The sequence below is a fragment of the Helicoverpa armigera genome, chromosome 20 (genome assembly GCF_030705265.1).
Source record: "Helicoverpa armigera isolate CAAS_96S chromosome 20, ASM3070526v1, whole genome shotgun sequence".
NCBI lineage: Eukaryota > Metazoa > Arthropoda > Insecta > Lepidoptera > Noctuidae > Helicoverpa > Helicoverpa armigera.
The window spans coordinates 2,232,518-2,258,948 of NC_087139.1; the positions used below are offsets into that span (position 1 = coordinate 2,232,518).

Genomic DNA, 26,431 nt, shown 5'->3' on the forward strand with positions numbered 1-26,431 from the left:
AATAGTATTTTAATGTCATTTTTTAAAGTTCCGTTATATTTAACTAATGAAATGTCAAACGACGACTTTAGTTTTGGGTTGCACGAATCATCATTATGAGAATTTAATGTTATTAGTTGATGAAAAGGGTCTATTAAAATCATAGAGGAAAGTAATATATCGGATTGAAGTTAATGAAAACCGAGTCCAGTGTAATACTTTTGTTTTTGTGTTGTCTTGGCATAAAATGTCTTTATCGAGTCTTTCTTCGTTATCTGATCATGAAGAAGATTTTCTACATCATCGTCGCCGTATCCCAGATAGGATGGACATTTTTTCGAAATATGATGGTGAAGATTTTAGAATCCGATATCGAATATCCAAGCACGCAGTTTTGCAAATCCGAAACATTCTTGATATAGAACCATTAACCGAAAGAAACAAGCCAATTAATGGCTTGACCCAGCTGCTTATTTTTTTAAGGTTCATTGCCACCGGAACTTCCCAGGCAGTGCTTGATGACCTGATCGGGATCCACAAATCTACCGTTTGCCGCATAATCCAAAGAGTTTCGCGTAAACTGGCGGAACTGAGCTCCGCGTATATAAAGATGCCCAACCGCGAAGAGCTCAGGGAAGTGGCGGAAGGATTTTTCAAAATTGGTGGATTGCCAAGAGTAGCAGGCGCAGTAGATTGCACACACATAAAAATTATTAGTAGAGGGGGTGTACTCTCCGAAATGTTTCGATGCAGAAAGGGATTTTTCTCTGTTAATGTACAAGTAGTGTGCGACGCTGATGTAAAAATTAAGGATATTGTTGCTCGATGGCCTGGATCAGTTCATGACTGTACAATTTTTAATAACTCACACTTATGTGCAGATTTTGAAAGTGGGCGATATGGAAATCACTACCTTTTGGGAGATAGTGGTTATGTTAATAAAAACTTTTTGTTGGTGCCTATTGCCAAGCCACAAACATCTGCCGAAGAGGCATACAACAAATGCCACATTGCAACGCGCAGCACGGTGGAGAGATGCTTTGGTGTATGGAAGCGGCGGTGTCCATGCCTGGAGAAAGGGATTACCCTGAATAAAACCTCTACTGTATTGCAGGTGATCGTGGCTAGTGCAGTACTCCACAATATGTGCATTGATTTGGATGAGATGGAACCTCCCAGTGATATTGACATTACGATGGATGATATAATTACTATACCAGACGAACCAAATCAGACTGCAGTATCAGTCAGAACTGCACTTATAAATTCCATGTTTTCTTAAGCTGTAAGATAAATAAGTACCCATATGTTTATGACAAACGAACTTTCGTATTCATAATATTAGTAGGAATGTATATAGCGATAAATTTGATAAATTGTGATAAATGAAAAACCAAGATAAGTAGCGAAACAGATTTTTTATAAAATTGTATTTTCTAAGATTTCCATTTTTAATTTGTGTTCCTCTTTCATGAACAAAATTTCAAGAGCTAACTTCCTGCGCTCCATTTGGGCATTTTGTATTTTTTTCTTGAAATAAAGCCTCTTAAGAGCCTCTACAGAATTATCCTTTATAATTTTCTTGGGCACTGAAACAAAGTTGACATATAATTTGCAACAAACAAGGAGACAATATCATCCTGTGTATAGAACTGGGGCGCGATTCTACTAATTTTACTTAAGCGACATACGATTCACATTCAACTGAGAGAGATCCAATCACGATTGAAGCGTATGTGGCATTCCGCTACTTTTTCTTTTAAATAAACTTTTTTATCTGTTTCTGGGATTCAATAATGAATCATGTTGTCTGCTAATTATTTACGATTGCAATATTATTGTAGAGCAAACTACGGCATGTAGACCAAATGGCAGACCAATCGCAAACCAAGTGAATGTCATTGGTATACGATTGGTCTTATATTAGTAGCAGAATGCCCGCTAAGGTTCAAACTGCTATATTCAATTTTGACATTATTAACTTAGCAGAATCGGGCCCCTATTATTTACAAAAAATAATCTGTAATTTGGTACCTAGTTTCTTCTTCACAAATTTACCCCGAGATGGAGTTATCACTTTTCTTGTGATAGTTTTGGGCACGCCTTGGTCTGAAAAATAAAGATCTGTACATAACAAAAACATACAAAACTGACATAATTCATACACAAAATAATAATGAAGAGTACGAAACTACCTTGATCATCCTGCACAACTGTACTCTCAGCTGGGATTAACTCTATATGAGTGCTATCGGACATATTGTTTTCATCCGATTCTGGAGTGTATGGCAACGACTCATGTAAGGGGTCCATTTCTAAAACCGGAACAAAATTGTATTAGGCATATACAATCAAAATAGAAACATTTAGGTAACATATTTTGGCATAGAAACCTTTAAAATAAGCAGCATCACTATCATACGGGTTTGGTAATGGTTCTACTTCGACTTGTATGACTGCTAACGTTTTGGAATCACAGTCTGTGGATTTCGGCTTCCAGACACCTTCGCCTGTTTTGTTTGTTTGTACCTAGAAATGCAAAACAAATGGTTTAGCGGTATTTATGCGTAGCTTAGGGTGCTTCTACACGGTGCATGTAGCTGGAGCAAGTTAATAAGCACAAGTGACCCACTCGCACGCAACAGAGTATGGGGGTGGGTATTTTGCTTAGGTACATGCACGAGTCCCTTGATCCGTACGTTGTTGAAATGCACGTAACATGCGCAAGCTACTTGTACCGTGTAGATGCACTCTTACTTACCTATATTATACCTCGTATAAACAAGATTAATTGGAAATCATAACATACATCTACAAACTATTTCGAATTTGATAAAAAATATGCTGTCAAATACACCTTATCTTCTGTAAAATTGTTAAATGGTTTTTCTACATCTTCCTGCTTCACAATATCCTGCACTCTACTATTCATATATTCCATTTTCTGAAATAAAAATATCATCATAAGGTTGAAGCGTGTACTTCATGCATTAAATAATAGAATTACATATTAATTCAATACATACATTATTTTCTGCAACAGTCTTACGTGATTTTTGTTTCATATTATCATAGAGTGCCTTTAAATGCTCGACCTCTCTAGGACCAGTCGTACAATTACTGTTGAATTTGTTTTTGATAACTCCCCAGGCCTCTTTCTTTTTTCTGATGTAAATTCCTCCAATTCTTTTGTCTTCAATAATATGCTTGTATCTGAAAAATCAGTATGATTGATTTAGAAAAAACACTGAGCTTAAAGAAGTACTTGTAGCGAGATGGAATGCATACAACCTTTATTTTCTGGTTCTTTAATTATCTCCTAAATACTGTTTTACGGAGAAAAGAATTGTAATAAATCGGAACTAGCAGGGATTCTATATGTTGTGTTCCTTTTCATAAAAGTATTCCAGCTTAGGAGATTGGTCACTTTTATATGTAGTCGGACATCAGGATCCGAGGATAGTAAGTACCTGTGTTATCCTTCATTGTAGGGAAAAAAATAGTTAACGCTTACTTTGTCACGAGTTCCGCCAACAATGTTCTTTCTTCTGCGGTATAGTTGGCGCGACGAACCCTCTTCTTCCTTTCCATGTTTTCAGGAAATCAAAATATTTACTCACGGAAACTACGCTAAATTCACAAATCCCTTTGTAAACAAACAAATTATCAATCAAACAAACGTGTCTTCAGTCAAAATGTCATATAGACATTTTATGTTTTCAAAAATAAGGTAGGTTGATGAAATGTAACGAACAAAACGAATCCATTCATTCACTTCCTAACATTATACCATTTGGTCACTCACTGGCAATATTGTTTTGATTTCATTAGCTAAAGGCTCATTAACTGACACTAAAAGGGTTTCGTGCAACACTATTAAGTTAAGGAATTCATTAGCTATAATGAACCAGTAGAGTTTATTTAATGGTGAGCTTTGTGAACTGGGTGTTAATAAAATTTTATAGCAGAAAGAACTAGAACCAGAAATTGCTTGTAGAAAACATTAGCGATACAATACATAATCATAAAATTAAAAACACCACAGAGAAATTCAAGGTTTTCCTTTCCTCACCTCTACAGATTATATTTGGAAGTTTTGGAATCACCACAGAAGATATATTCCTGCAAGAATGAACTAGAGCTTGCTGAACTGCTTCATTGTGGGCGTGGCATGGGTTATCGGTCTTCCAGTCTTTCAACTAACTTGTTCTTTTTATCATTCGTTCCGCTGATTGAAAAACTGACAGCTGTTGAGGAACGAGCTCAAAGCACTTTGTGAAAGTTAATTATTATAAATTGTCGGAAGGGAAAGGGGCTACTTTCTTGGTATTGCAAAACCGGTTGTCCGAGTCCCTAATTCATCATGTCGGAGCCACGGAAAAACCATCTCTCCATAGATGGAGGGCAGGTGAAAGAAGACGAACACGTTGCATCTTACAAGCCCATCCCTGAGTCGGATACAGGTATTTCTATCGTTTGATCAGTTAAAATACTAAGATTTTTACATAATTTCATCATTAAATGCATAATTGCACTGTATTTTACCATTCTTATGTTCTGTGATTGCGTTATAAAAACTTATTGAATTTCATTGTGACGTCATTTTCATCAAGTTCGTATTCAAATAAGGAGCCTTGGTGTTCTTGTCTCCGCCCGTTATCAATTTTATTGTGTCATGACGTTATCAATGAAAGGCAAAGATAACAAGGTCGACAGCAAACGTCAAAGCTACGATGCAATCCGGTCAAATTAGGAAGATCTTTCGTCTTCTACATTTTAATTTTATTGTTTCGATATTTTTCTCAATTTTCTGTATTTAACAATTCTGTTATTATTCTGCGACACTTTCAAAATGTATGAATGCGATTTTAGACAGAGAGTATGTAACACTTTAAATTCAATGATTTACTTATGTTATATCAAGGTGACATTTTCTTTCGGTCGGGTTATAAAGCGCTTTATTCGCCGCGGCAGTCAGCGCCATTTTGTTCTCGTCCGCTGAATGATGCAAGACACCAGTTTGTTTGCATTTTTTACAAGTTATTTTGTATCAAAGATTATTTATAATCACTGAAATTTGAAGAAGACATCCTGCAAATGAGTGGTAATGATTTTTATTTACTTTTCTCTTGGATCTCAGACAAGTGTTATTTCAATCTACTTGTGCAGATAAGAAACTTCCTGCAAATTCAATTCACTGACACAGGACATGTGTGTGAATGGCCCGCTTGTTATAAATTGGTCAATTGATGTCTGAGACTCAGCAGCTTGTACATTCAATGACCTATCTCTTGTAAGAAGGCTATTACCAAAGAGTTTATTTTCAGCTGAACCTGTTGAATATCTGGACACTGAAGAAGTGTACATGCAATTAAACCAAAGTGAGATAATGGAGACAGATGCTGGGGATGATGCAGATGACCACTGGGAACATACCAGCATCAAAATGCTCCTCAATTTATATCTACAGAATGTTGACAAGTTTCGAAGTCCAAAAGTTAAGAAAAAAAATGTTTGGATAGACATAGCTAACGCTGTTGGTAAAGGCCCAGATTGCTGTGATAAGAAATTCCGAAATTTAAAGCAAACATACATAAGATTACTAAAAAAGAGAAATAGAAATGAAGTTGTTGTAGTCAAATGGCCATATTTTGAAGTTTTTGAGCAGATTTATAATGTGAATGGAGAATATCAGCCAGAGATTCAGCAGAGGATACAGGATGGCACCACAGAGACTGTAACCAAAGCATTATTGTCTATACCTTCAAAGTTTGAGCCAGACTTACCAGAAAATGGGGAACCTTCAAATGGGCAAAGTGAAGAGTCTAGAAGAAAGTTGACTAGGAGAAGATATACGGATTTTAGGAAGATTACATTAGAAATGAGAAATAGACAGCGAACAGTAGAGGAGAAGTTAGATAGATTAATTAATATTGTACAAGAGTCCAATAGTATACAGCGAGAAAGGAACAGATTATTTCAGCAATTCCTAGATAGCTTACAACCAAACAGCTGAATGATTTTAAAAGAAAAACTAACCATAGATTTAATTTTATTGCCAGATATTCTGGTCAACATCAAATAAATGATTTTAAAAATATGAATGAGATGAATTTATTTAATATTTTTGTAATTATAAAATTGTGTAAATAAATTTTGTAATGAAACTATTTACGTGTTTTATTCTCTTTTTAAGTGGGAATTCTGGAGGGAAAAACATAATTTTCCTGTTCAAAATAATTGTCCTGTTTGGTGAGATCTGAGTCAGATTTACATTTAAACAATACATGAGTACTCTAGAAAATAAATAGCTTATTGCATCATTACACATAACATTTCTATGTAAAGTCGCCTCATGTGTAAAATAAAAAAAACAATTGTAATATTAGGCATCATAATATGTATGTATGTACCTATAAATAATAGCTAAATACCGAACGTCGCGTGTTCATTATAATAGAAATCGATTATTATCGGAAAATGAATTTACTTAAAACGTTGAAATCACCTTGGTATAACATTACTATAATATAAGCGTAACAGGTACCCGCATGTGACTTAAACTAATAAATAAATTAATGTCCTCCTAGCTGACTTCTCATAAGATGAGCCAGCTGTGCAGGACATATTACAGTGCAGAATCATTTGCGCAGACACAGTTGCACTCACTATTCCTTCACTCTCATAGCCCAATGGGACTGCAATCCGTCACGACCGGACGAATCAATTAATATCTACTTAAAAGCTCACAACACCGTTTAAATGCTTTAGATAAAAATAAACTTACCTACACGTAAGATTACAATGAAAAACGGTACAATTTGAACGAATTGACGAAATAAGTAAACACGTAAGATCCTAAGAAGTTATAGTTTTCGCAAATTTTCCAAACATCGTGATTTGTTCATTACTATTAAGGTGGTCGTGAGGCGCCCGACTCACTAGCGACTTGTGTTTTATCGTTCAGATTGTCTCGAAGTAATTGTAACTTAATTTATCGGGAGTATTACTGTTAAATCGACCATTGTTCTTGTTAATGGAAAGAAAGTGCGTTATTTGTGGTGAAGGCTATTGTGATAGAAAGGTGTTGAGAGTTCAGGAGTATAGTTCATTTGAAGTGTTGTGTCCTAACGAATGCTGTGTTGGTGATAACTACGCCTTTCGGCTAGTTTTCATCTGAGTTTGGTCCAAGGTAATTTTAGTTTTTTTTTCTGTCCTTGATCCTTCTATAAATTCCACCAACCTAATGTAGTCTAGTAGATTCGTAATTAGAAACCGAAAACTGTAAGAAACCCAAACTCGCATGTTACTATATATTTTGACCTAAATCTAAACATACCTAATGGCCATACTGCTGACTTAATAGTGGAAACTGACGTCTCTATGAAATAATGATAGAAAGTAAGAAAAATTTAATTTGCATTCTAGTATACCATGAAGACATTTAAAATATACAGACTATTACAATATATACTATTAAAATAACGGACTGAATAATGCGTCTGGAATTTCATAGCCTTATTAATTTATCCTGTTCTTGCGTCATCTAACAAGAAATTCCATGTAAACTCCCAGTTCTTCATTAATAAATAATAAATTAAACAAACACGGTATTTATTGCAAGTTCTCTATTTACCGTTTTGAACGTTTAAGGTAGTTTATATAGGTATCGAATTGTTTAACACTTCGGCCTCAAAAATATTGGCTCGAGTATTTCCTACTACATGTACTGTAACAGTAAATATTCTTTGCGTATCTGGTCAATCAGTAGTGAGAATTGACAGGTTTTACGATAATCGTGGTATATTGTATAACTCTGATATAAAGGTGAAGGAAAACATCTTGAGAAAACCTGGACTATTAAGGCTGAAATCACCAACCCGCATTGAGCAAGCGTGGTGATTAACGCTCAATCCTTCTCCGTGTGAGAGGAGGCCTGTGCCCAGCAGTGGGACGATAAAAAAAGGCTGGAACAGTATGTATAACTCTTTTGGGTTCAATAATGCCAAGTGCTTGTATATCATAGGACCTTCAAATACAAAACCAGCTTTATAATTATCTTTTCTCTATACATATTTATGCATCATTTTATTGTTTAATCGTTGTGCGATTTAGAACTGATCGCGTACGTGATTTCAAATTAAAACATCCGCATATTTGTATGAAGTCAATTATATCTCTTATCTCATAATCGAAGTAGGAAAAGTTGATTTCTGAATCGATATGGGTTATTCAGAAAATATCTTCAATTTTATAATAGGTAGTGTAGTCGCACATCAAGAGGTGTGAACCAAAATCTTTCAACCCAAATGCAAAAGGACAATAAACTTAAAACCCATCATCTTAGCTTCGTTACGAATATCCCGTCTCTCTCCCTATATCTTATGAACAAGCTTCAGCCAGCGGTTTCACCCACATCCTGTGTGAACCTCTGCACGAATCCGAATAAAAAATAGCCTATAGCCTTCCTCGATAAATGGGCTATCTAACACTGAAAGAATTTTTCAAATCGGACCAGTAGTTCCTGAGATTAGCGCGTTCAAGCAAACAAACAAACTCTTCAGCTTCTTTCCACACTAACACTATCTTACGCCCATTAGGGCCAATCCAAAGTTATTCCTAATTTTTTCCCGGTAATTAAAGTACTTAAACAATTATGTTTGTAGCCTAAGTCATCAGTAAACATTTAAGCCTGTTTCCAAGCTCATTATCGACAGTCCACAAATGAGTGTGTTTGTCAATTGGGAGCGAAGCTATTATTCCATTAGGAGTAATCCGAGACAGTTTACCTACTTCCAAGTCAGTGTTCTAGTGCTATTTGAAGTGTATTGACGAAGTACTCTTAAGGATTTATTGAGTGAGTTTTATTTTTTACTCTTTGGTGTATTCAAGTATTTGATTAAGGATTACGTAACTGCCAAGCTAATGTGCGGATTTTTATACAGGAGGTATAAGGAAAGTAGTTCCGTCAAGTGATTGATTACGCTGAAATCAGCAAGTCTAGGATTCTACTAAATACTAATATTTAAAGAAATGTATGCATGTGGGTCTAGTCTATGTTTGTTAATCTTTCACGCTAAAACTGAGATATCATCATCATCATCATCATCAGCCTATAGCAGTCCGCTGCTGGACATAGGCCTCTCCAAGTGCACGCCACTGAGATCGATTTTCGGCTGCTCGCATCCAGCCCCTGCCAGCCGCCTTGCGCAAGTCATCACTCCACCGTGCCTGAGGACGTCCTACACTACGTTTAGAGTAAAAACTGAGATATGGATTTTGATGAAACTTGGCAGAATCATACAAGCTACTTTCTATCCTTGCGGGAATTGGGTGTACCTGCAGGCGGAAGCTTGAATAAATTGTAATCCTAAGTCATTCAAAGTATGCAAGGATTGCAAATCACATCGATTGCTGAAGTTAAAAATATTCATCCGATTTTGATTCCATAGGATTGTTGTTCATTTCTTTTCAAACAATCTTGAAGTCTTCAGACGGCGGAATAACATTCTTGTTCTTTTGTTTTTGCGATACTGCACATGGTTCCCTTGTCGCATCAATCACATAAGTTTCTTTTTGCTCAGTCGACAGCCATAATTTGTGCAAAGCGACTTCCATATAAATCAGGTTTTGAATAAAAAATATCTTGCATCTCCCACTGAGTTTCGGGAACTGTTGAATTCATCTCGCAATCAGCATTGCGATTACCTTTTTTTTAAAGAGATGCTTTTTGTATTATAAGATGCTTGAAGCTTCATATAATATAATTGATGGTAAACTCAGTGCGCACACAGTTCGGTCTTTGCGTCGAAGATATCCACATCAGTCGAGTTTTGTCTAAAATAAATACCTGCAGAAGATTCAAAGGAAACTGTTCCGTCTCCGCTGAAGTAATTTATAATGTAATAAATAAATACATCTTGATTAGATCGTGATAGGATCGTAAATATCTGTTAATAGTGAGCCAAGATTGGATTATTTTATGTGCGTTCATCGTAATAGAACAGTGACATATGTATGTGTACCTCTAGGTAACTATGGAATAAAGACTGTGTAAAAGGGTAAAGAGTGCTTTGCGTGTAGCTAAGTTTGTACTACTTATTATAATGACAGCAATTCTGCAAACCCGTAAGGGCCGAACTTTGTAATAACCATATCAGTTATTCAAGAGGCCCTTACAATTCAAAGGGATCTTCCCATAGGGGTTTAAATACCTTGACCTCATTGCAAAACTTGGGGACGAAACACGTCGGATGAGGGTAACATTTTTAGCACGACAAGGACAGGAGATAAGAATAGAAAGCTTCTATTCCAGAATTTAATACCGCTAGTCGCTCGGTCCCCGACTGAGCGGGTCGTTAGTGCGAAAACGTGCCCCGGTGTAGCAGGACTCATACTGACGTAATATTTTAAGGTATTACGATATATATTTTTAATATAAACTTCTTTTGGAGGACTCCTTATGTTTACGTAGATTTTAGTGGTGTATTTCGGTAGAAAACAGCGGTTTGGAAACTGTGTGTTTGTGGTTTTGTATGTGGAAGTCGTGCGGTGCGGTTTGAGACAACATAGCGTGATAATTAGTGTGTCTATTTGCAGATGAACTGAATAGAATTGTGTTGTTAAATTCTTTAGGCCTTTTAGATGCTTGTCGCGATTTCGTGCGGTACATTCAAATAAATATTTTGTTGGTTTTTACTCATGAGTAGTGTGTTTTATCGAAGTGTTTCTATTTTATCGAGGCTTGAGGTTCATGGGTATCCCATCGCATTTTATTTGTTTTGTTCATTTAGACTAATTTAAGACTATTACTACCATTTCAATTTGTTGAGCATGATGTAACATACTTGTAACTTAAATTATTCGTGGGCGGTGATTCAAGGGCTAGGCTGCGGCTAACCGTTTGACCTAACGTGTACCTATGTAGTACTGCGGCGGTTCGGTGCCCTAGCGGTAAAGTTACCTACCTCCTACCTCGCTGCGGATTTATTTTATACCTAGATAGGTAATAAAGTAGCCCAGCTTTTGTATATCAAGATGTATCGTTAAAACAATGGACGTTTATTTTATTGAAGCTAGATTTCTTTAAGATTTTATAAATATAAGTACACTTTGATTTATCAACAGTAGACTTCTTTACGTTTTTTATCAAAAGCACGTTGCTTCATAGCTGAGACAGTCGTATAAGTTTAATTGTATTGGTTTTTTTAAGGTAGAAAGACGAAAGATCTTCAGTACCTAACACTTCTCTATCAAAATTTCTTACTGAAAATCCTTTTCCAAGGTTTTTTTTTTATATAAAGAAGTCCCAAATTTATCTTGCCATTTTTCTGCAGAATTCCGCACATCCAAGACCAATCTCTCCAAGTCTAAGGAGAAGTTATCTCCCGACGGCGCGGAGGAGAAGCTGTTGCCCAAGGAGGAGGAAGCCAAGATCGTGACCAGGGTCGACATGGCTGATGCCAAGTATGTGGTGGAAGACCACAGGAATGGAGACGCTAAGATCGAGCTTGATGCTAATAAGCGGGTGAGTAACTTTAAAGATTTATATATAAAAACGCATGAAAATCTGTATAAATGTGGATTACACATATACACAGATATCATGAAATTTTCTCTATATTTTTTATGTAAGGTTTTATTGTGGACTGTCTTTAATATTACTGGCGGTCTAATGCGACACGCAAGAGAAAAAAAAATGCATCTACATGATTATATTTAAATAAAAGCTGGTCTCTATGAGTTGGAATGTTAGCCAAAAAAACGTCGACCTCATATTGACAGAACACGCGAAAACTATTTACATTTCGTCACAATAAAACGATATACTTACCTGAAGTTTAAAAATAAAAATGTTTCGTTCAAAATGGCTCAGTTCAGATTTGTCCAACTATTTATTTTTCTACAATCGCATTTTTTATAAGAGTGTACTTCCTATAGCAGGCAAAGAGCACAGACCTAGTCCACAGGTATGATTTTTTTTAAGTGCCCAAGGTAATTCATCCATTTTACAAAATTTCGATGTTTACCGCCAATTTGCGCATTTTTTCCAGCATAAATTATGAACTGTCAGAATGGAATTTTGAAAGCGGCATATATGGTAACTTAAAAGTTAACGATCTGTAAAATTAATAAAATGAGATAACTATCGAACCAATAAAGATCGAAATAAGAATCGATAGAAATCGAGAATAATAATTACCTAGCGAGTACAGACCAAGTCTTTATTACTTTACAGTGCGATGAGTTTTATGACTTTTAATTGAACAGTGAGCTCTTGTTTCTCAGAGACTAATTGAATAATGAGTATGTGGGAATCTTGTGGAGATGTGGGTTTTATAGAAGCCGCATTGATCAATCGACATTTTTCAATTGGTTGTGTAGGTACATAATTAAATTGCACATGCCCTCGTAAATTTTTTTACCAGTATTTCTCCACTATTTAATGGATGTTGTTATACATATAAACCTTCCTCTTCAATCTATCATCATCTCATCCTCCGAGCCTTTTCCCAACTATGTTGGGGTTGGCTTCCAGTCTAACCGGATTCAGCTGAGTACCAGTGTTTTACAAGAAGCGCCTGCCTATCTGACCTCCTCAACCCAGTTACCCGGGCAACCCGATACCCCTTGGTAAGACTGGATCCTCTACAATCTATCTATTTAAAAATAAAAACTGGTTCATAATATGTAGTGATTTACAACTATGATTCCTCCCACAGCAATTCACCGGGCTGACCAAGGAGGAGCTGCTCAAGTACGCGGAGGACCCGTTCTGGGTGAACCTCCGCTGGGCCATGTTCATCCTGTTCTGGGCTCTCTGGCTGTGCATGCTGGCAGGCGCTATCACGATCATCGTCCGTGCCCCCAAGTGTGCCCCACCGGAGCCTAAGACCTGGTACTTGGGATATTAACTTATGATTTTAAAAAATAATATTGTTAAATGGTTGCATGATTGTCTGTGTGTTCTAATTTATTAGTTTTGTTTTGGAAGTATAAAATTTGATTTTTAATTATTATTTTTTGTTCTTATTTTGATGTTGCTGTAAATAAAGTTAGCGTTGTAATTCAACTTCTAACTATGCCAATCGTGATACCTTAATGTTGATCACTGGTATAAACTATAACAGTACCTATCATGGTATCACTAACATCTGGATTATTATAAAGTGATTTTCTCACACATTTTTTTTCTGAACATTGACTCATCAAGTAAAAACACAATTGGCAAAATTATCGTATTTATGTTTCTAGAGTCACGTTTTGACACTAAAATAATATCACGTAGGTTCGAGAAAGGCCCCCTGATTGACGCCGAGGAGTCTGCCCAATACGCCGCCTTGGAAGCTGACCTACCGCTGATGCAGAACTATAAGGTGCAGGGCATCTTCATGCCGGTGCCTACGTATGATATAGAGACTGAGCCGACCGCACGGGAGAGCTTTGAGGCTTTCGTTAAGAAGGCTAAAGAGTTTGGTATTAAGTGAGTACTGATTTAAATTAATATTTTTTTATGCCACACGTCGTTATACATTTTTGCAGGTCTCATATTCAATAAGGTATTTTATTCAAGAACTCCGAAAACCATCCGAATGTGAAACTAATTACACTAAAGGCGGTTTCCAATATTTTATCTATCTGTTGTTTTGCTCTTTAGTAAACATTTTGATATTAGCCCCATATAAATAATGTCAAATTCCTATTTGTTATCGCAAGCAAAACAACGGATACATAGAATATTGTGAATATGAATGGCCGAAACATCGAATCCAATGGCTTTGAATTTGAGATACTTTATACATTCATCTTACATGCTACATAGGTTCTACATATCTAAGTGGGTTGACTCATTATTTATCCTTACTAGGCATATATCTATCTCTTCAATCACACTCTTCAAAACAACATTACCAACTGTCCAAACACCCTACTAAAACCTTCCACCATTACAGGGTCATAGTGGACTTAATCCCGAACTACGTGTCGATCGACCACCGCTGGTTCCAACTGAGCAAGAACAACACGGAGGGCTATGATAACTACTTCGTGTGGCAACAGGGTACCAACTTCGATGTCGATGCTAACAAGAGACTGCCTCCTAATAACTGGGTATGTTGAACTTTATACTAGGTGTTACTTATTTATTTTTCATTGAAAAGTTGGGTTTTTGTTTTCAAACAAATATGTAATGTATGTTCTAAATAACAAAATACTATAATAATTAATGATACATCTTATAAACTGATTCTACCATATTAAAAGTACTGAGAGATATTTTTGCCAAATCGAAATGTTTGAAAGGTTGGTAGAATGTCAGATAAAATTCACACAGACTAAAAAAATAATAGTTGTACAAAAAAATATTGAATTAAATATGTATAACTTGTGTTACAGGTGTAGAAACCCAAAATTCAGTTATTTAAGTCATTCATAATATAATGCCATTATAGACTTCTTAAGAGCGCTATTACAAAATCGAATCGCTCAGGTTTAGGTAAATTAGACGATAGCCGGCAGCACTTGCGTGCGTGTGCGTCTAGTGAAATACGCAACGCACACCTGCGGACCGCCACGCGGCACAAACAAACTTGAGACTTTGCCACTTTTATTTTCGAAATAGTTTATTGGTTTTATAGTTTATGGAATATTATTTGTACCGATGAATTTTATAACCTAGAATAGCTCGATTGAGTTACAATAAACAAAATCGTTTACAATTTTCAAATTATTTAATCGACAACCAAACTTTACACCATGTTTATCAATTAGGTATAAGTAATTGATTTATAAAAAAAACTAAAATCTATAATTCGTCATCCATGTATTGTATCTTCATTTTCCTGCAACAATAAAAACTAGTAATGTAAATAGTTTATTAAAACAAATATGTCTGTTGCGAGTGACAAAAAATACTTACCATATTTGTACTGGTATCCGATTGAGTCTGATAATCTGAATTAAATATGCTTTCATTATCCTGCAAGAATCAAAGATATCCAATAATATTATTATGCAACAGCGAAACTAACGACGATGACATTTACGTACATATTTCTATATAACAAACATCAAAAAAAGAGAACCCAATCTATAACATTTTCGCATTAAAATATCATGGGCTAATACTTATGTATATTACATTTCAATCAGATCATTATAACTAATAAATAAAATAAAAACTCACTAGTATCAAAACGTGTTAGATGCGTAGGTTGCGCTATATTTTTCGAACTCCGGCGAGTTTACGCGGCGCAACAGCGAGCGATACGTCCCTCCTCGGTAAGCGCTTGGCGCTGACTAAAGTTGAACACCGCGCGTCACAAGATTTATATTGATTCTTTGCATTGCAAACAAAAATTATTTTAAAATATTGTTTTACTTTTAAATAGGCCATTTTTTTTTCAAGCTTTATAACAATACCACCTTAATTATTAAATATTTTTTATTTGAATTTGGATTATACTTTCATAGATAAAAAATATAGTTTTGTACGGAAAATTGTCAGTAACTCTCAGTTTTGTAGAATTATTTTTGGTGTATTACTGTATGAATTGTAATAAATTGGTGTAAGCAAGCACAAGTACAAGATATAGTTGTATCTTGAACATTTTTATAAATGGTTAAATTGCTATATCCTCGTAGTACTGAAGCATCAAAAGATGCCCAAAAGCAACATTTTATGAAACATCCTTTGCAGAGACAAAGATTTTACTGATGTACGTGGACAAATTAAAATATTTATTGAAAACAGACCCAAGATAAATGATCAAACTTTCTTAATCTTATTTTTGTTTTTTTTTTGTGACTATATCCAAAGCATAATGACGCATCAAAACTCGTATAAAACTCGAAAATTTGTGATAGCCCTCTTAATATACTCTTTGCTAGTATCATACAAAATCCAATTTCTATAGCCTTTCATCACCCCCCAGGTTTCAACCCTCAACACTTCAGCATGGACATACAACGAGGACCGCAAAGCTCACTACCTGCACCAATACGAGGAGTCTCAAGCGGACCTGAACTTCAACAACGAGGAGGTGGTCAAGGAGTTTGATAATGTGCTCAAAGCTTGGATGAAGGCCGGTGCTGCTGGAGTCAGGTATGTCAAGACCACTTACAGGGTTTATTGATAAACATAATAGGTTGCTTTTTATTCGGGTACGGGAATTAGTTCGAGACGCGGGTGAAACGGGGAACGGGGAACAGCTTGCCCAGCTAAAGACATCAAAGTTTGGTTGATGGCCATCCAAAAAAGAGGCCATTTTCCAGCATTGGCTTTGTTGTTATTTTCAAGTACCGATTGAACATGCTATCTTGTTTGTTTTCTAGTTAAAAAAGTAGTCTCATCTGTTTCCGATCTTTCTTGACTCTATTATTATCTCACCATAAATAGTGCACTGCAATACATAATGAAACCGAGTGGTTTCTTTACCTTTTCTAAAGAACTCATCCTTACAAAACATGGACTTATTTCCCACAACTTAAATTTACTATTTATCATCCCCAGGTTAAACAAAGTCCGCACAGTAGTAGTCAACGCGACACTCAAGGACGAGGTCCCGCAGTCAGGTCACGGTAGCGACCCTGCCGCAGACCATACGTACTATACCTACTGGCGCCACACGCAGACCAGCGACCAGCCCAAGCTGAGGGAGTTGCTGGATAGGTGGTCTAATATTGTTGATCAGGCTAGCGAGAACCCTGGCACTGGTGAGTAGTGTGTGAAAATACACGAGGCACACGAATTGCTACTGATAAAGATGTCAGTCAAATCAAATGATTTATTCCTGTTAATGGGTTTCACAAAACACTTTAATTAGTCGTGTAAATCTAAAAAATGAGGTAGGAGTGTATGTGGGAGCTGAAGATCACAAACCTGGTAAATAAAAATGGTAGATTTCATCATTGCACTACTATAATATTGGAAGGTTCAATGACAAGACATGGTACTTTATTTTGTGATCGAAAAATAAGTATTTTGTTTTTAATGAACTGGAATCGGTTTCTAGCCATTTAACTATAAAAAGCCTATATAATATTTTGATGTCCATTCTAAGATTACTAATGCATGATCTTCCATCCCCAGGTTCATCAGTATTCACAATTAAGGAAGAAGGCGACCGCGTGGAGCTATACAAACTCCTGCGCAACGTGACGTCACTGCGGCCGCGTCAGGCCGCGCCCGTGCTCGTCGGCGATGACGTCACGGCCGCCGCTGATAATATTCAAGCTAAGCTCGGCAAGTGGCCCGCTTTGCAGGTTGGTTTGAAATTAATATTTGGTTTGTTTTTAAATACTGTTTTATAGGTGAATTAGTAGTGGAATGTTGGCCAGATGTCTGTCAATATGTGAGAATTGCCTTTAGATTTTTCAAAATTAATCTTAATAAGGAATAGTACAATCTTATAGATAGTACTTGCAATTCTATAAACGAAAGCAAGCGAATCTTGTTGACTATGAATTGTCTGAATTGTTTAATCTCTAAAATTACATTTACTTTTAGCTTGCAAGATTTTGCTAGCTTATTTGATTTTGCTGTTGCTCAAAGATACATTAAAATCCGTTAAGTAGCTAATGTACATTTGTTTGTATGTCCAGCTGAAGACATCACCAGAGGCTGCGCCTGAGTTGGTGCCGTTCGCACTTCTGTTGCCCGCCGCGCCTGTTCTCAATCTCAAACAGATCGAGAGCGATGACAATCAGACTGTCACCGTGAGTATACATTGCTTAGAACTTGCTTATATCATCATGTTTTCAAATCTCATGCAGTTTTTTGTATTAAAAGTGCTGCTAATATTCTGTATTTCCATGGTACTTATTCTTAAAATGCAAGATACTTAATTCTTTTTACATAATATGAACGTTTCGTCGTCGTTGCAAAAATACAATTATGTTCAATTAATTTTCACATTACGACAAATAGCGACATTTATGCCGCTTTAGAACAGAATAATATTTCATCGAGCCTTTTGTATAGAATTATTTCACACTACAACGTCATGTAATCTTGCAGGCTGAAGCGCTATCGCATCTGGTGTCGCTGCGTGAAGACGCCAGCATCCAACATGGCGACTACGCCGTCTCCGGAGTTCCCGCCAGGAACTCCTCACTCAACACATTGCTCGCCGTCGCCAGGTAAGAACGATTATACCGGCGTTAATGATGAAAATGCTATATCTCAAGAATTGTCATGTACAGAAAAAAAAAGACAGTTTGTTACTTTCTACTTGGTCATATGAGAGACTAGCTGGTGCCCGCGACTTCGTCTGCGCAGGTTTAGTATTTCGAACAATATGTTTACAAATTGTAGCCTATGTGTTATTCTGATGTATAAGCTATATTATTGTAAAGTTTCATTAAAATCCATTCAGTAGTTTTTGCGTGAAAGAGTAACAAACATCCATACATCCATACATACAAACTTTCGCGTTTATAATATTAGTAGGATATAAAAATAGAAATTCCAGCGACGTAACCACGTTAAAAAGTTTTGTAACATAGTCGGTCGTCTGTTTAAAATTGAAAAATAGTAATCTACACTGAAAAGGAAGATTTTTCTCCGAAACTACTCGACCGATTTGAATAGTTCTTTCACTATTGGGAAGCTACATTATCCCTGATGAAATTTATTTTATCCAGGTATGGGCAGCAGTTTCCACGGGTGTAACCGCGGGAAAACGACTAGTTTGACATATTTTCTTACAATCCTAAATTAAATCAACATTTGTCTGGTAGATGGAAGGCAGGCCACACCGGCTACCTGGCGCTGTTCAACCCCTCGGCGGAGGAGCAGCGCGGCAACCTGACGCTGCTGACGTCGGTGCCGGCAGCCCTCACGCCGCACTACATGTCGCATGGCGTACGACTGTATACTAAGTGAGTATTTACTCTTATTGTGTACTCCATCATGTACAACACCTATGTACTGCTTTTTACAACCCCTATAAAAGTATTTCAAAATTTTGATTAATTCAAGAGCACATTTTTTATGGATACAATATTTCTACATACTAAAAAAATATCTTTTACTGGCGACAATAAAGATTTTTTTCAGAAAAGGTTCTGCTACTGATTCCCAAACTAAGCTTTAGCTTGTATATTGGGAACAGTGTTCAGCCGCAGTGTACTATAAAACAATCTGCGTTTGTTACAAAAAACGGTTGTGGCAGCTCTCCTAAATGGACTCCAATTAGAATTTTCTAATGTATTTATTTTCTTTTCAGTTACTCCAACCACAACGCTGAACCAGCTGACAATCTGCTGGTGCCAGCCAAGTCCTCAGTTATATTCTCCTACGTACCCAGGACTTCTTCTGAGAACTAGAGAATCTCTATCAAAATATACAAAGATAACGAAACTTTTTCACCAAACATGTACACGCTTCCCCGGTGTAAGAGGGGCAATAATTTGCATTTAAGTTTTTTTAAAAGACAATAGCAAAATAAATAATCAATTGAAGCATATTTTGTAGTTTCATTTTACCTCGATTTTCACACTGCCCCGCGTCATGCTGCATATTGCGTGTCGACGCACCTACGCGCGTTCCTGCGGGACTGCAGATCTGCATCATCGTGCGGGTTTTTTGCGCACTCACGCTCGTATGTGCGTTTTGTAGATTCACGCACGGCGGCTCTCATTTATTCGCCGTTCTCAAACATTTTCAAACACACACGTCACGCCCATTCAAAGTCACGCGCAGCACTGCGGAATTAGGTGTGCCATACCTTGCGTCTACGCGCGAGGGTGCATGTTTCTCAGAATGTGCGTGATCCGCATGAACGCGCATGGATGCATTTTCTGTGTGTTAGGGCGCGTTCCCACCGTGTCGTGACGACAGATAATCGTGTAGTTTTAAGTGTCGTGGCTTATATGTTTAAATGGAGGTGTTCACATTTAGAACGACACAATTTACTGTCTACATTTTTGCAGCACAGCACGACACTTTGTCGTGACAGTGGGAACAATCGTTATAATAGGAACAGGGGCCCGATTCTCCTAAGTTAATACTGTCAAAATCGAATCGCAATATGATCGCAATAGCAGTTTTAACCATATCGGGCATTCTGCTACTAATAAAAGACCAATCGTATTCGATTGACATTTGATTGGTGTGCGATTGGCCTGCTATTTTGGTATATACGATAGTTTGCTGTACAATCATTTTGCAATCGTAAATCATTTGCAGACAAAATGATTCATTATTGAATGACAGAAAAGGATAAAAACGTTTATTTCAAAGAAAAAATAGCGGAATGCCACATACGCTTCAATCGTAATCGAGTCGGGATCGAATCTCAGTCGAATCGAGTCGAACGTGAATCGTATGTTGCTTAAGTAAAATTAGGAGAATCGGGCCCCTGGTAGAGACGACAGTCGTAGAACGATAAATTAGTCGTTACATAGTGGGAACGCGCCCTTAGACTGTGCGTGTTTTTCTATACCAAACGGAGATACAAGCAACGGAAGAACACGCATCCACGCGCTACGCTGCATCATGCGGGGTAGTGTGAGAATCGCATAAAAGCTTTCATTATTGCACTGTTCTTGTCTTCTCCTACAAAAAAACGATTTTTATCGATACTTATCGGACATAGGTCGGGGAGGATACCTAGGCATGTAGGATTATAAAAAATAAACAAGAAATTACAAAAAAAGTACATTTATTAATCCAATAACATCTGCATTGTTAACATTTTAAAAAGCATAGTTCTTTTGTACAAACGTCAATTGACTTTAAAATCGTTTAACTTGTTTAAAATCTATATAATAAGGTCCCGACAGTCGTTTATGGCAATGTACCTAAGTACAAACAAAGGTCTTGCTAAGTACAAAATTTCAATTTTAACTTCCACTTACACAGTCCGTCTTTTCATGTCCGCTTAGTTAAGTTTAAAAAAAAAATACGAGTAGCATTCGTGCACATTTTTATACAATGTCAAAGTTGCGACAAAGGCATTGTATAAAAATGAAATTAGTTAATTTGATAGTGTCTCATAGTAAGTTTATTTGAGTCTTAGAAAAAAGAACGTTAGAATTGGAAAATACTAAAATTAATTTTACACTTGTAATAGACCGTCTACAAAGTTATACAGCGATAGAGCTTAAAGAATGTCTGACAATACTCTATGCATGCGTACGCGCGCGCTGTCACACACCAGGTCATGGACATAGCAAATGGCGGTCCACAAAACGTAGTAAATCATGGACGCCAAGCACATTCGCAGGATAAAGTCTTGTAAACTGAAAAAGCTGTACTTTTTACAGTTCAGCTCTAATGCATCATTTTTAATGGCTTGATCGACCGCCTCCATTTTAGTAGCTATTATTCGGGTTAGGGCTTAAAATATCGTAGAAAGTTTTCACTAAATAGAACAAGGTGTAAGTGAAAACGATTTGCAAGAAAGTGTCGAGTAACCAATTAGAGGGAAGGTCCTTGCTGCAGTCGATGTTGTAATCGGACATAATGTTGATCTGACAGGAGTCAGCCGTGGTACTTCACGATTTGTTATTCCTAGAATGAGTACAGCCAGAAATCACACCTAAATATAAGTACAGTGACAACGGACGAGACGAGTGATCACCGAACAGGAGCCGATCTGCAGTCACTAGCTACAGCAGCGAAACGCACGAGTGGAGAAACGTAGCTATTCGAGAACCAAATTCAAAATTGAAACGTGACGGTCGTTCCGTTCGGGTATGTTCGGGTGGTGTCGGGGCTGGTCGGCTACCGGCGCTTGGTGTTGGGCTTGGGCTTGTTGAACTGGTAGCTGGCGCACTTGGGGATGTGTCGCTCGGCCGCCTGCTGGTTGAAGCGACGCCCGCAGTGGGGACACTGCACGTAGTCCGGGTTCTCCGATGGAGGGGGAGGAGGGAGGTCGCTTAGCTTACCTGGAAGTAAGGACAACTTATTTAAGAGGACAGCTTGACAAAATTATTGTAGGATACCGGGAAAATCTCAACTAGGTTGAGAATGTCTTAGGCCATATACAGAAAGAAGAGATCAGCGCCGGCTATACCGTAGACTTCGAGCAACAAAGAGCTCTAAGTATCAAAGTTTTGTTAAGGATTACTACGGATACTGACCCCCAGCGTTGATGTGCGCCTGCACCTGCTTGGCGGCGCGGATGGCGGCGATGAACTCCTCGTGCTTCTGCCGCCAGTTGCTGTTCAGCGGCTTGCTCACCTTCGTGTTGGAGGACGCGTTGGACGTCGCGTTCGCGGGCGCCTTGCGAAGCTTGCTGATGAAGGGCTCAGCTTCTGTACCCTGGAGACGCGGATACCAGAGTTTTATACATGTAGTAGGAGAGATTTACACATGGTTCTAAGTATGTGGGCTGAGAGATGAGTTATGGTTATAGGTACATATTTATTTTTTCTGAAGACTTTAAATGTTAATTGAATAGATGTATGGTTTATGTATGGAAAACAAAAGCAGTATGGACAATTGAAAACTTTTGTTCATCAAAAGGTTGGGCCACATATGATAGACACAACATTGATATGAATAAGTATTTTTTTTGATGAGTTACGGAGAATTTCATGTGGTCTGGTCTGCTGTTTCAGAAACCAGTTGTTAGAACTTTTCGTGTAATTTATGAAGTGATAGTGTAGGCATGGCAAAACATTGAAAAACTAAGAGATCAATATTGTTGCTTGCCTTATAACCAGCGGCTTCAGTTCCCTAGCGGCATAGAAGAACATTATCTGTATTATTGTGTAATTTTGAAAAAAAAATATATATATAAAGGGAGCAGTAGTGCAACTGCTTGCTAGGTACTTGTTTGTGTGTTATTAAGTCCTAATACGAACTAGTGTTCTTTAAACATAGTTACATCAGGAATTAATGAGAGTAGAAATAGATTGGTTTCATAATCTCCACAATCTATAGGACTTTTCAGTCGTACTTACCCCCTTAGGGGTGTCTAACACCTTCAGAAAGAGCTCTATTAAAATTTTGGACTTGTTCATAGTAAAATTAAATTAAACCCCCTTTTGCATAAAAGATTTAGAAAGATTATGTACAAAGACGAGTTTAACTCGATATTGGTTCTCTTGCAGCATAATCGGGTTAAAACTCAGTAGTACGATAGATAGATTGACAGTCTAGTTGAGACAGCATACTCACAGCTAGCCTATGCTTGAGAGCGTCAAAAGGCTTCCGTTTCTTAGCTTTGGCCTTCTTGCAGATCTCCTGGTGTTTCTCAATGCGGTCGGGCGCGAAGTGTCGGCCACAGACGACGCACGCCACGCCGGACACGGCTTGCGCGAGCGCCGCCGCCGGGCCGCCCGGGCTGCGCCGCGCGGGGCCTGCGCCCGACCCTAAGCTTGATGAACTCTGCAGGGGAGGAACTGTTTTAACCTTTTGAACGCCAATGTCGGCTATAGCCGACATGAGCAAGCGTGCCCTGTGCGCCAACGACGGCTATACTCGACAAAAAACAGGTCGCAGAAAAATACAAAATAAACCTATTAAATCATTACTTTTATGTATTTTTTAGTAGATATTTATAATTAAGATTTTCGGGCTTGGCGTACAGGGCATAGGAATACCGATATGGCGTGGCGGTGAAAAGGTTAATGACCTAGAAGATACCTGTATCGAACTGGCCATGTTTGGAGATAAGCCGATGGCTGAGTCCCAATTTAAGACATGTTTTAGAAAAAGAAGTCTACTTCCCTACTATTTCAGACAGATAAGACAATAATCAGAATATCTTTGGGCATTTCTTTACTAAAAGAATGAAAATAAACTTTGAAACTAAAAAAAAATAAATAAAACCTACCAGCGGTAGCCTTCTGGTTACGACCTGGAATATAGGATAAAATAATAAAATCAACAAAAAATAAAATAAAACATACAAATAAAATCATGAAAGACAAAAGGGGGTTTCCAAATCGACTTAAGTGTATTTTGACAAGGTGTTCGCGCGATTTCGCGTGCCAGGAGGACACTTCCTGCAACTGTGTGCAGTCCAGTTCTATATGTGTGTTCTCGGGCACTTGACTGTATCTACTCAGTTGTTTTGGTATGATAGCGCGACAGGCACATAGGTAAGTAAAGTTAGGTAGTAGTGCGGTATTTTCGTATTTATCATTTGAGAAAGCAAGGATTAACAGCAAAATCAATATGAAGAAGAAAATTTATGGGTCAGTTATACAAATCAGTTCGCTCACCGGGTTAGCAGCTCGCTGCATGGCCCCACGGGCCTTGTTGCTCTCCGACACCTGAACACATCACATATACAAACTATTGGGAAGCTGCACCTTCGTCCCCTAACATTTAACCAATTTCGAGCGACAAACTAATTAATTTTGCAAACTGAAAATTTTATCGGCCATATTGACAAATCAAAATTTTGCCGACTGACTCGCGTATAATTCAAATATAGAACGTTTCAATTCTTTTTTTAAACGTCAAATATTTTTTCTTCATAACGGCCAGTACTTTATTTCGTTTTGGAGTTTTATTACTTTTTTTCTCATTCCACCTCTTTGGTCTAGCGCCAAGCGCGGCGGCCGATTGTGAGATCTTGGGCTGAGCTTACCGGACTTTTCTGCAAGGAAATAACTGCCGGTGAATGGCTGTAGGTCCCGTTCAAAATACGGAAGCGATCACCGTCGTTAGGGAAGTGGAATGGGCCAGTCCTTAACAGAATTTTAACTTATCATCAACTTAACTACTTAGTAAAAATACTTACATTTTCACTTGTGACTCTTCGGGTATGTGCATTCGTCGCAGATGGTGAAGCTTGTGGTTTTGATTTGACTGGACTGGCTCTTTGAGCTGGACTTCTACAGTAAAGAAATTATACGGAGTTAGGAACAATATCGGCCTTTGTATATCAGGCTGGACTGGATAAAAGAGAAGACTGTATAGACGAAATTAACGTGCCTGATTATCGCCTATCCTCATTATTGCACAAATGACCTCTCAGTTACGCCATGATAAATTTATTTAAGAGTCCAGCATTTTGGAAAATGTTACCTTCTAGGGGGAGGTTTCTTGGTGACTACAGGAGGGTCAGGCGACCTCGGTGTGGGTGTCGGTGCTAGGGCCTCCGGGAATGTCTCGTTCTCCAGGAGATAGTTGTTATCAGCCTTGTCCAGTTCGTCTGTACTTGTGAGTATTACCTCCCCGTTGCTTTGTGGCAGCTAAAAACAATTTGTCGTTCGTTATAACTTCTATAGTTTTTTGGAGTATAGGGTAGTATTCAGTAAACAGGAGAATTAAAGCATGTATGCTTACCACATGATTGACTGAATTTAGGTCCGGTTCGTGGTTGTGATTGAGATCACCGGATCCATTTACTATATTCTCTATTTTCTGCAAAAAAAAAAAACAAGAAAAATAATGTAAGTCTTATTAAAATTTTGTTTAAACATTAGATGAAGCATCATAATATCCTTTATTCAGTAAAGAATTACAAAAGACAGCCCCCTAAACGCTCACCCTTCACCACTTCCTATGTATTTTTGCTGGAAAAAAGAAGTGTTGTAACAAACTCCCCAGCATGTTTGTCTGTACCTAAATTAGAAGAACCTTTTAACAATGTTTTAAATCTGCTGTGGGTCTTAAAAACTTACATGATGCTGTTTCTTGACACTATGTGAGTTGATACTAGTGTGTGTCTTGCTGTTCTTCTTCTCGACGCTGAGCTTGGAGGTGGTGACCTTGGTGTAGCCGTTCGGCAGCGGCTTCCTGGCTGCCGGCCTGTCTGTGTTGTGGATCGGCTGGAGGGGGTAGCTCTTGTCTATGCCTGCTTTTGTTCGACGCTCTTCGAACATCTGTCGTACCTGAAGTACAATAAAGTAAACGTGTGTTATTTTTGCTTGAACAAGTTTTATCTGCTGAAAGGTACGTAGGGGTATAAGGAGGACCAAAGAGAGTTTATAGGGAGAGGAAATAAGAGAGTACATAGAGGTGCACCTATATGTATAGGAGGAGCCCATAAGGCAGTAAATAAGGACAATAAATAAGAGATATACATAAAAATAAAGAAGTGTGACGTCACGAGTAATTTAGGTTTGTGGGTATAACTACAGTGCCCACGACAGTAGATTCGCCATCTGCTTGATTGTAGCAAATGCAAATAAATACTAGTAAAATCAACTGATATCGTCGTTAATAATTGATGTTTTCTAGTAGTGAATAATAAATTGCTATCGAATAACACATGGGAGCGGCAATGAGTTTCCCACCTGTTCTTTCGAGTGTATAATCAACATGTCAAAGATTGTTATTCACCGAAGTATCTGATTCTATGTATAGGAAAATACTGAACTTTAGCATGAACTTTTGAAGGATTTTGAAATAATCGAACCTTGTATTTCATACTTATAATTTAATGATTCAATTATTTTATGACCGCTTAATAGATACTTATAAAGTTTGTGACACAGTCATAAATAAAGATCCTCATTCAACATACACGAACTGTGATGTGTGATG

General features: G+C 37.6%; 5 protein-coding genes and 1 long non-coding RNA gene across 10 annotated transcripts in view; 3 read left to right on the forward strand and 3 right to left on the reverse strand.

Moving 5' to 3' along the window:
• The first annotated feature begins 128 nt into the window (after nt 1–128).
• On the forward strand, nt 129–1,534 carry LOC110379535 (putative nuclease HARBI1). The gene has a single exon (XM_021339242.3). The coding sequence runs from the start codon at nt 227–229 to the stop codon at nt 1,259–1,261; it is 1,035 nt and encodes a 344-aa protein (XP_021194917.3). The 5' UTR covers nt 129–226; the 3' UTR covers nt 1,262–1,534.
• On the reverse strand, nt 1,379–3,691 carry LOC110379537 (uncharacterized). Of its 3 annotated transcripts, none has more exons than XM_049848765.2 (7): nt 3,494–3,688; nt 3,006–3,192; nt 2,837–2,923; nt 2,373–2,508; nt 2,175–2,294; nt 2,014–2,103; nt 1,379–1,568 (listed from the first exon to the last, which is right to left on the reverse strand). In XM_049848765.2, the coding sequence occupies exons 1-7, from the start codon at nt 3,568–3,570 to the stop codon at nt 1,399–1,401; spliced, it is 867 nt and encodes a 288-aa protein (XP_049704722.2). In that variant the 5' UTR covers nt 3,571–3,688; the 3' UTR covers nt 1,379–1,398. The 3 variants fall into 3 exon arrangements, with proteins under 3 accessions (XP_049704722.2, XP_049704723.2, XP_049704724.2); XM_049848766.2 differs by having other exon boundaries at nt 2,014–2,088; nt 3,494–3,687; XM_049848767.2 differs by lacking the exon at nt 2,837–2,923 and having other exon boundaries at nt 3,494–3,691.
• A 480-nt stretch (nt 3,692–4,171) lies between these two features.
• On the forward strand, nt 4,172–19,445 carry LOC110379530 (amino acid transporter heavy chain SLC3A1). 2 transcript variants are annotated; one of them, XM_064039713.1, is made up of 12 exons: nt 4,172–4,442; nt 11,316–11,506; nt 12,702–12,877; nt 13,268–13,462; nt 13,932–14,088; nt 15,912–16,081; nt 16,490–16,692; nt 17,069–17,241; nt 17,581–17,694; nt 17,996–18,117; nt 18,718–18,858; nt 19,206–19,445. In XM_064039713.1, the coding sequence occupies exons 1-12, from the start codon at nt 4,343–4,345 to the stop codon at nt 19,303–19,305; spliced, it is 1,842 nt and encodes a 613-aa protein (XP_063895783.1). In that variant the 5' UTR covers nt 4,172–4,342; the 3' UTR covers nt 19,306–19,445. The 2 variants fall into 2 exon arrangements, with proteins under 2 accessions (XP_063895783.1, XP_063895784.1); XM_064039714.1 differs by lacking the exon at nt 4,172–4,442 and adding an exon at nt 10,276–10,393.
• On the forward strand, nt 4,539–6,149 carry LOC110379531 (uncharacterized). The gene is made up of 2 exons (XM_021339233.3): nt 4,539–5,083; nt 5,307–6,149. Exons 1-2 carry the CDS (start codon nt 5,077–5,079, stop codon nt 5,993–5,995), a joined length of 696 nt encoding a protein of 231 aa, XP_021194908.1. The 5' UTR covers nt 4,539–5,076; the 3' UTR covers nt 5,996–6,149.
• On the reverse strand, nt 14,435–15,882 carry LOC135118276 (uncharacterized). Its single transcript, XR_010277464.1, has 3 exons — nt 15,164–15,882; nt 14,897–14,956; nt 14,435–14,819 (listed from the first exon to the last, which is right to left on the reverse strand). It is a non-coding gene; the product is annotated as an uncharacterized LOC135118276 (long non-coding RNA).
• A 1,335-nt stretch (nt 19,446–20,780) lies between the features above and the next one.
• Nucleotides 20,781–26,431, reverse strand: part of LOC110379532 (uncharacterized protein) — a 31,106-nt gene continuing 25,455 nt past the window's right edge. Inside the window, exons 3-11 of one of the 2 annotated variants that reach the window (XM_021339237.3) lie at nt 25,567–25,776; nt 25,229–25,306; nt 24,968–25,134; nt 24,681–24,774; nt 24,157–24,207; nt 23,766–23,789; nt 23,108–23,317; nt 22,066–22,246; nt 20,781–21,870 (exon numbers count right to left, since the gene is read on the reverse strand). In XM_021339237.3, the coding sequence (XP_021194912.3) occupies nt 21,707–21,870; nt 22,066–22,246; nt 23,108–23,317; nt 23,766–23,789; nt 24,157–24,207; nt 24,681–24,774; nt 24,968–25,134; nt 25,229–25,306; nt 25,567–25,776 (1,179 nt within the window). In that variant the 3' untranslated portion in view covers nt 20,781–21,706. The remainder of the gene's footprint in view (nt 21,871–22,065; nt 22,247–23,107; nt 23,318–23,765; nt 23,790–24,156; nt 24,208–24,680; nt 24,775–24,967; nt 25,135–25,228; nt 25,307–25,566; nt 25,777–26,431) is intronic. The other variant, XM_064039739.1, reaches the window with a different exon arrangement.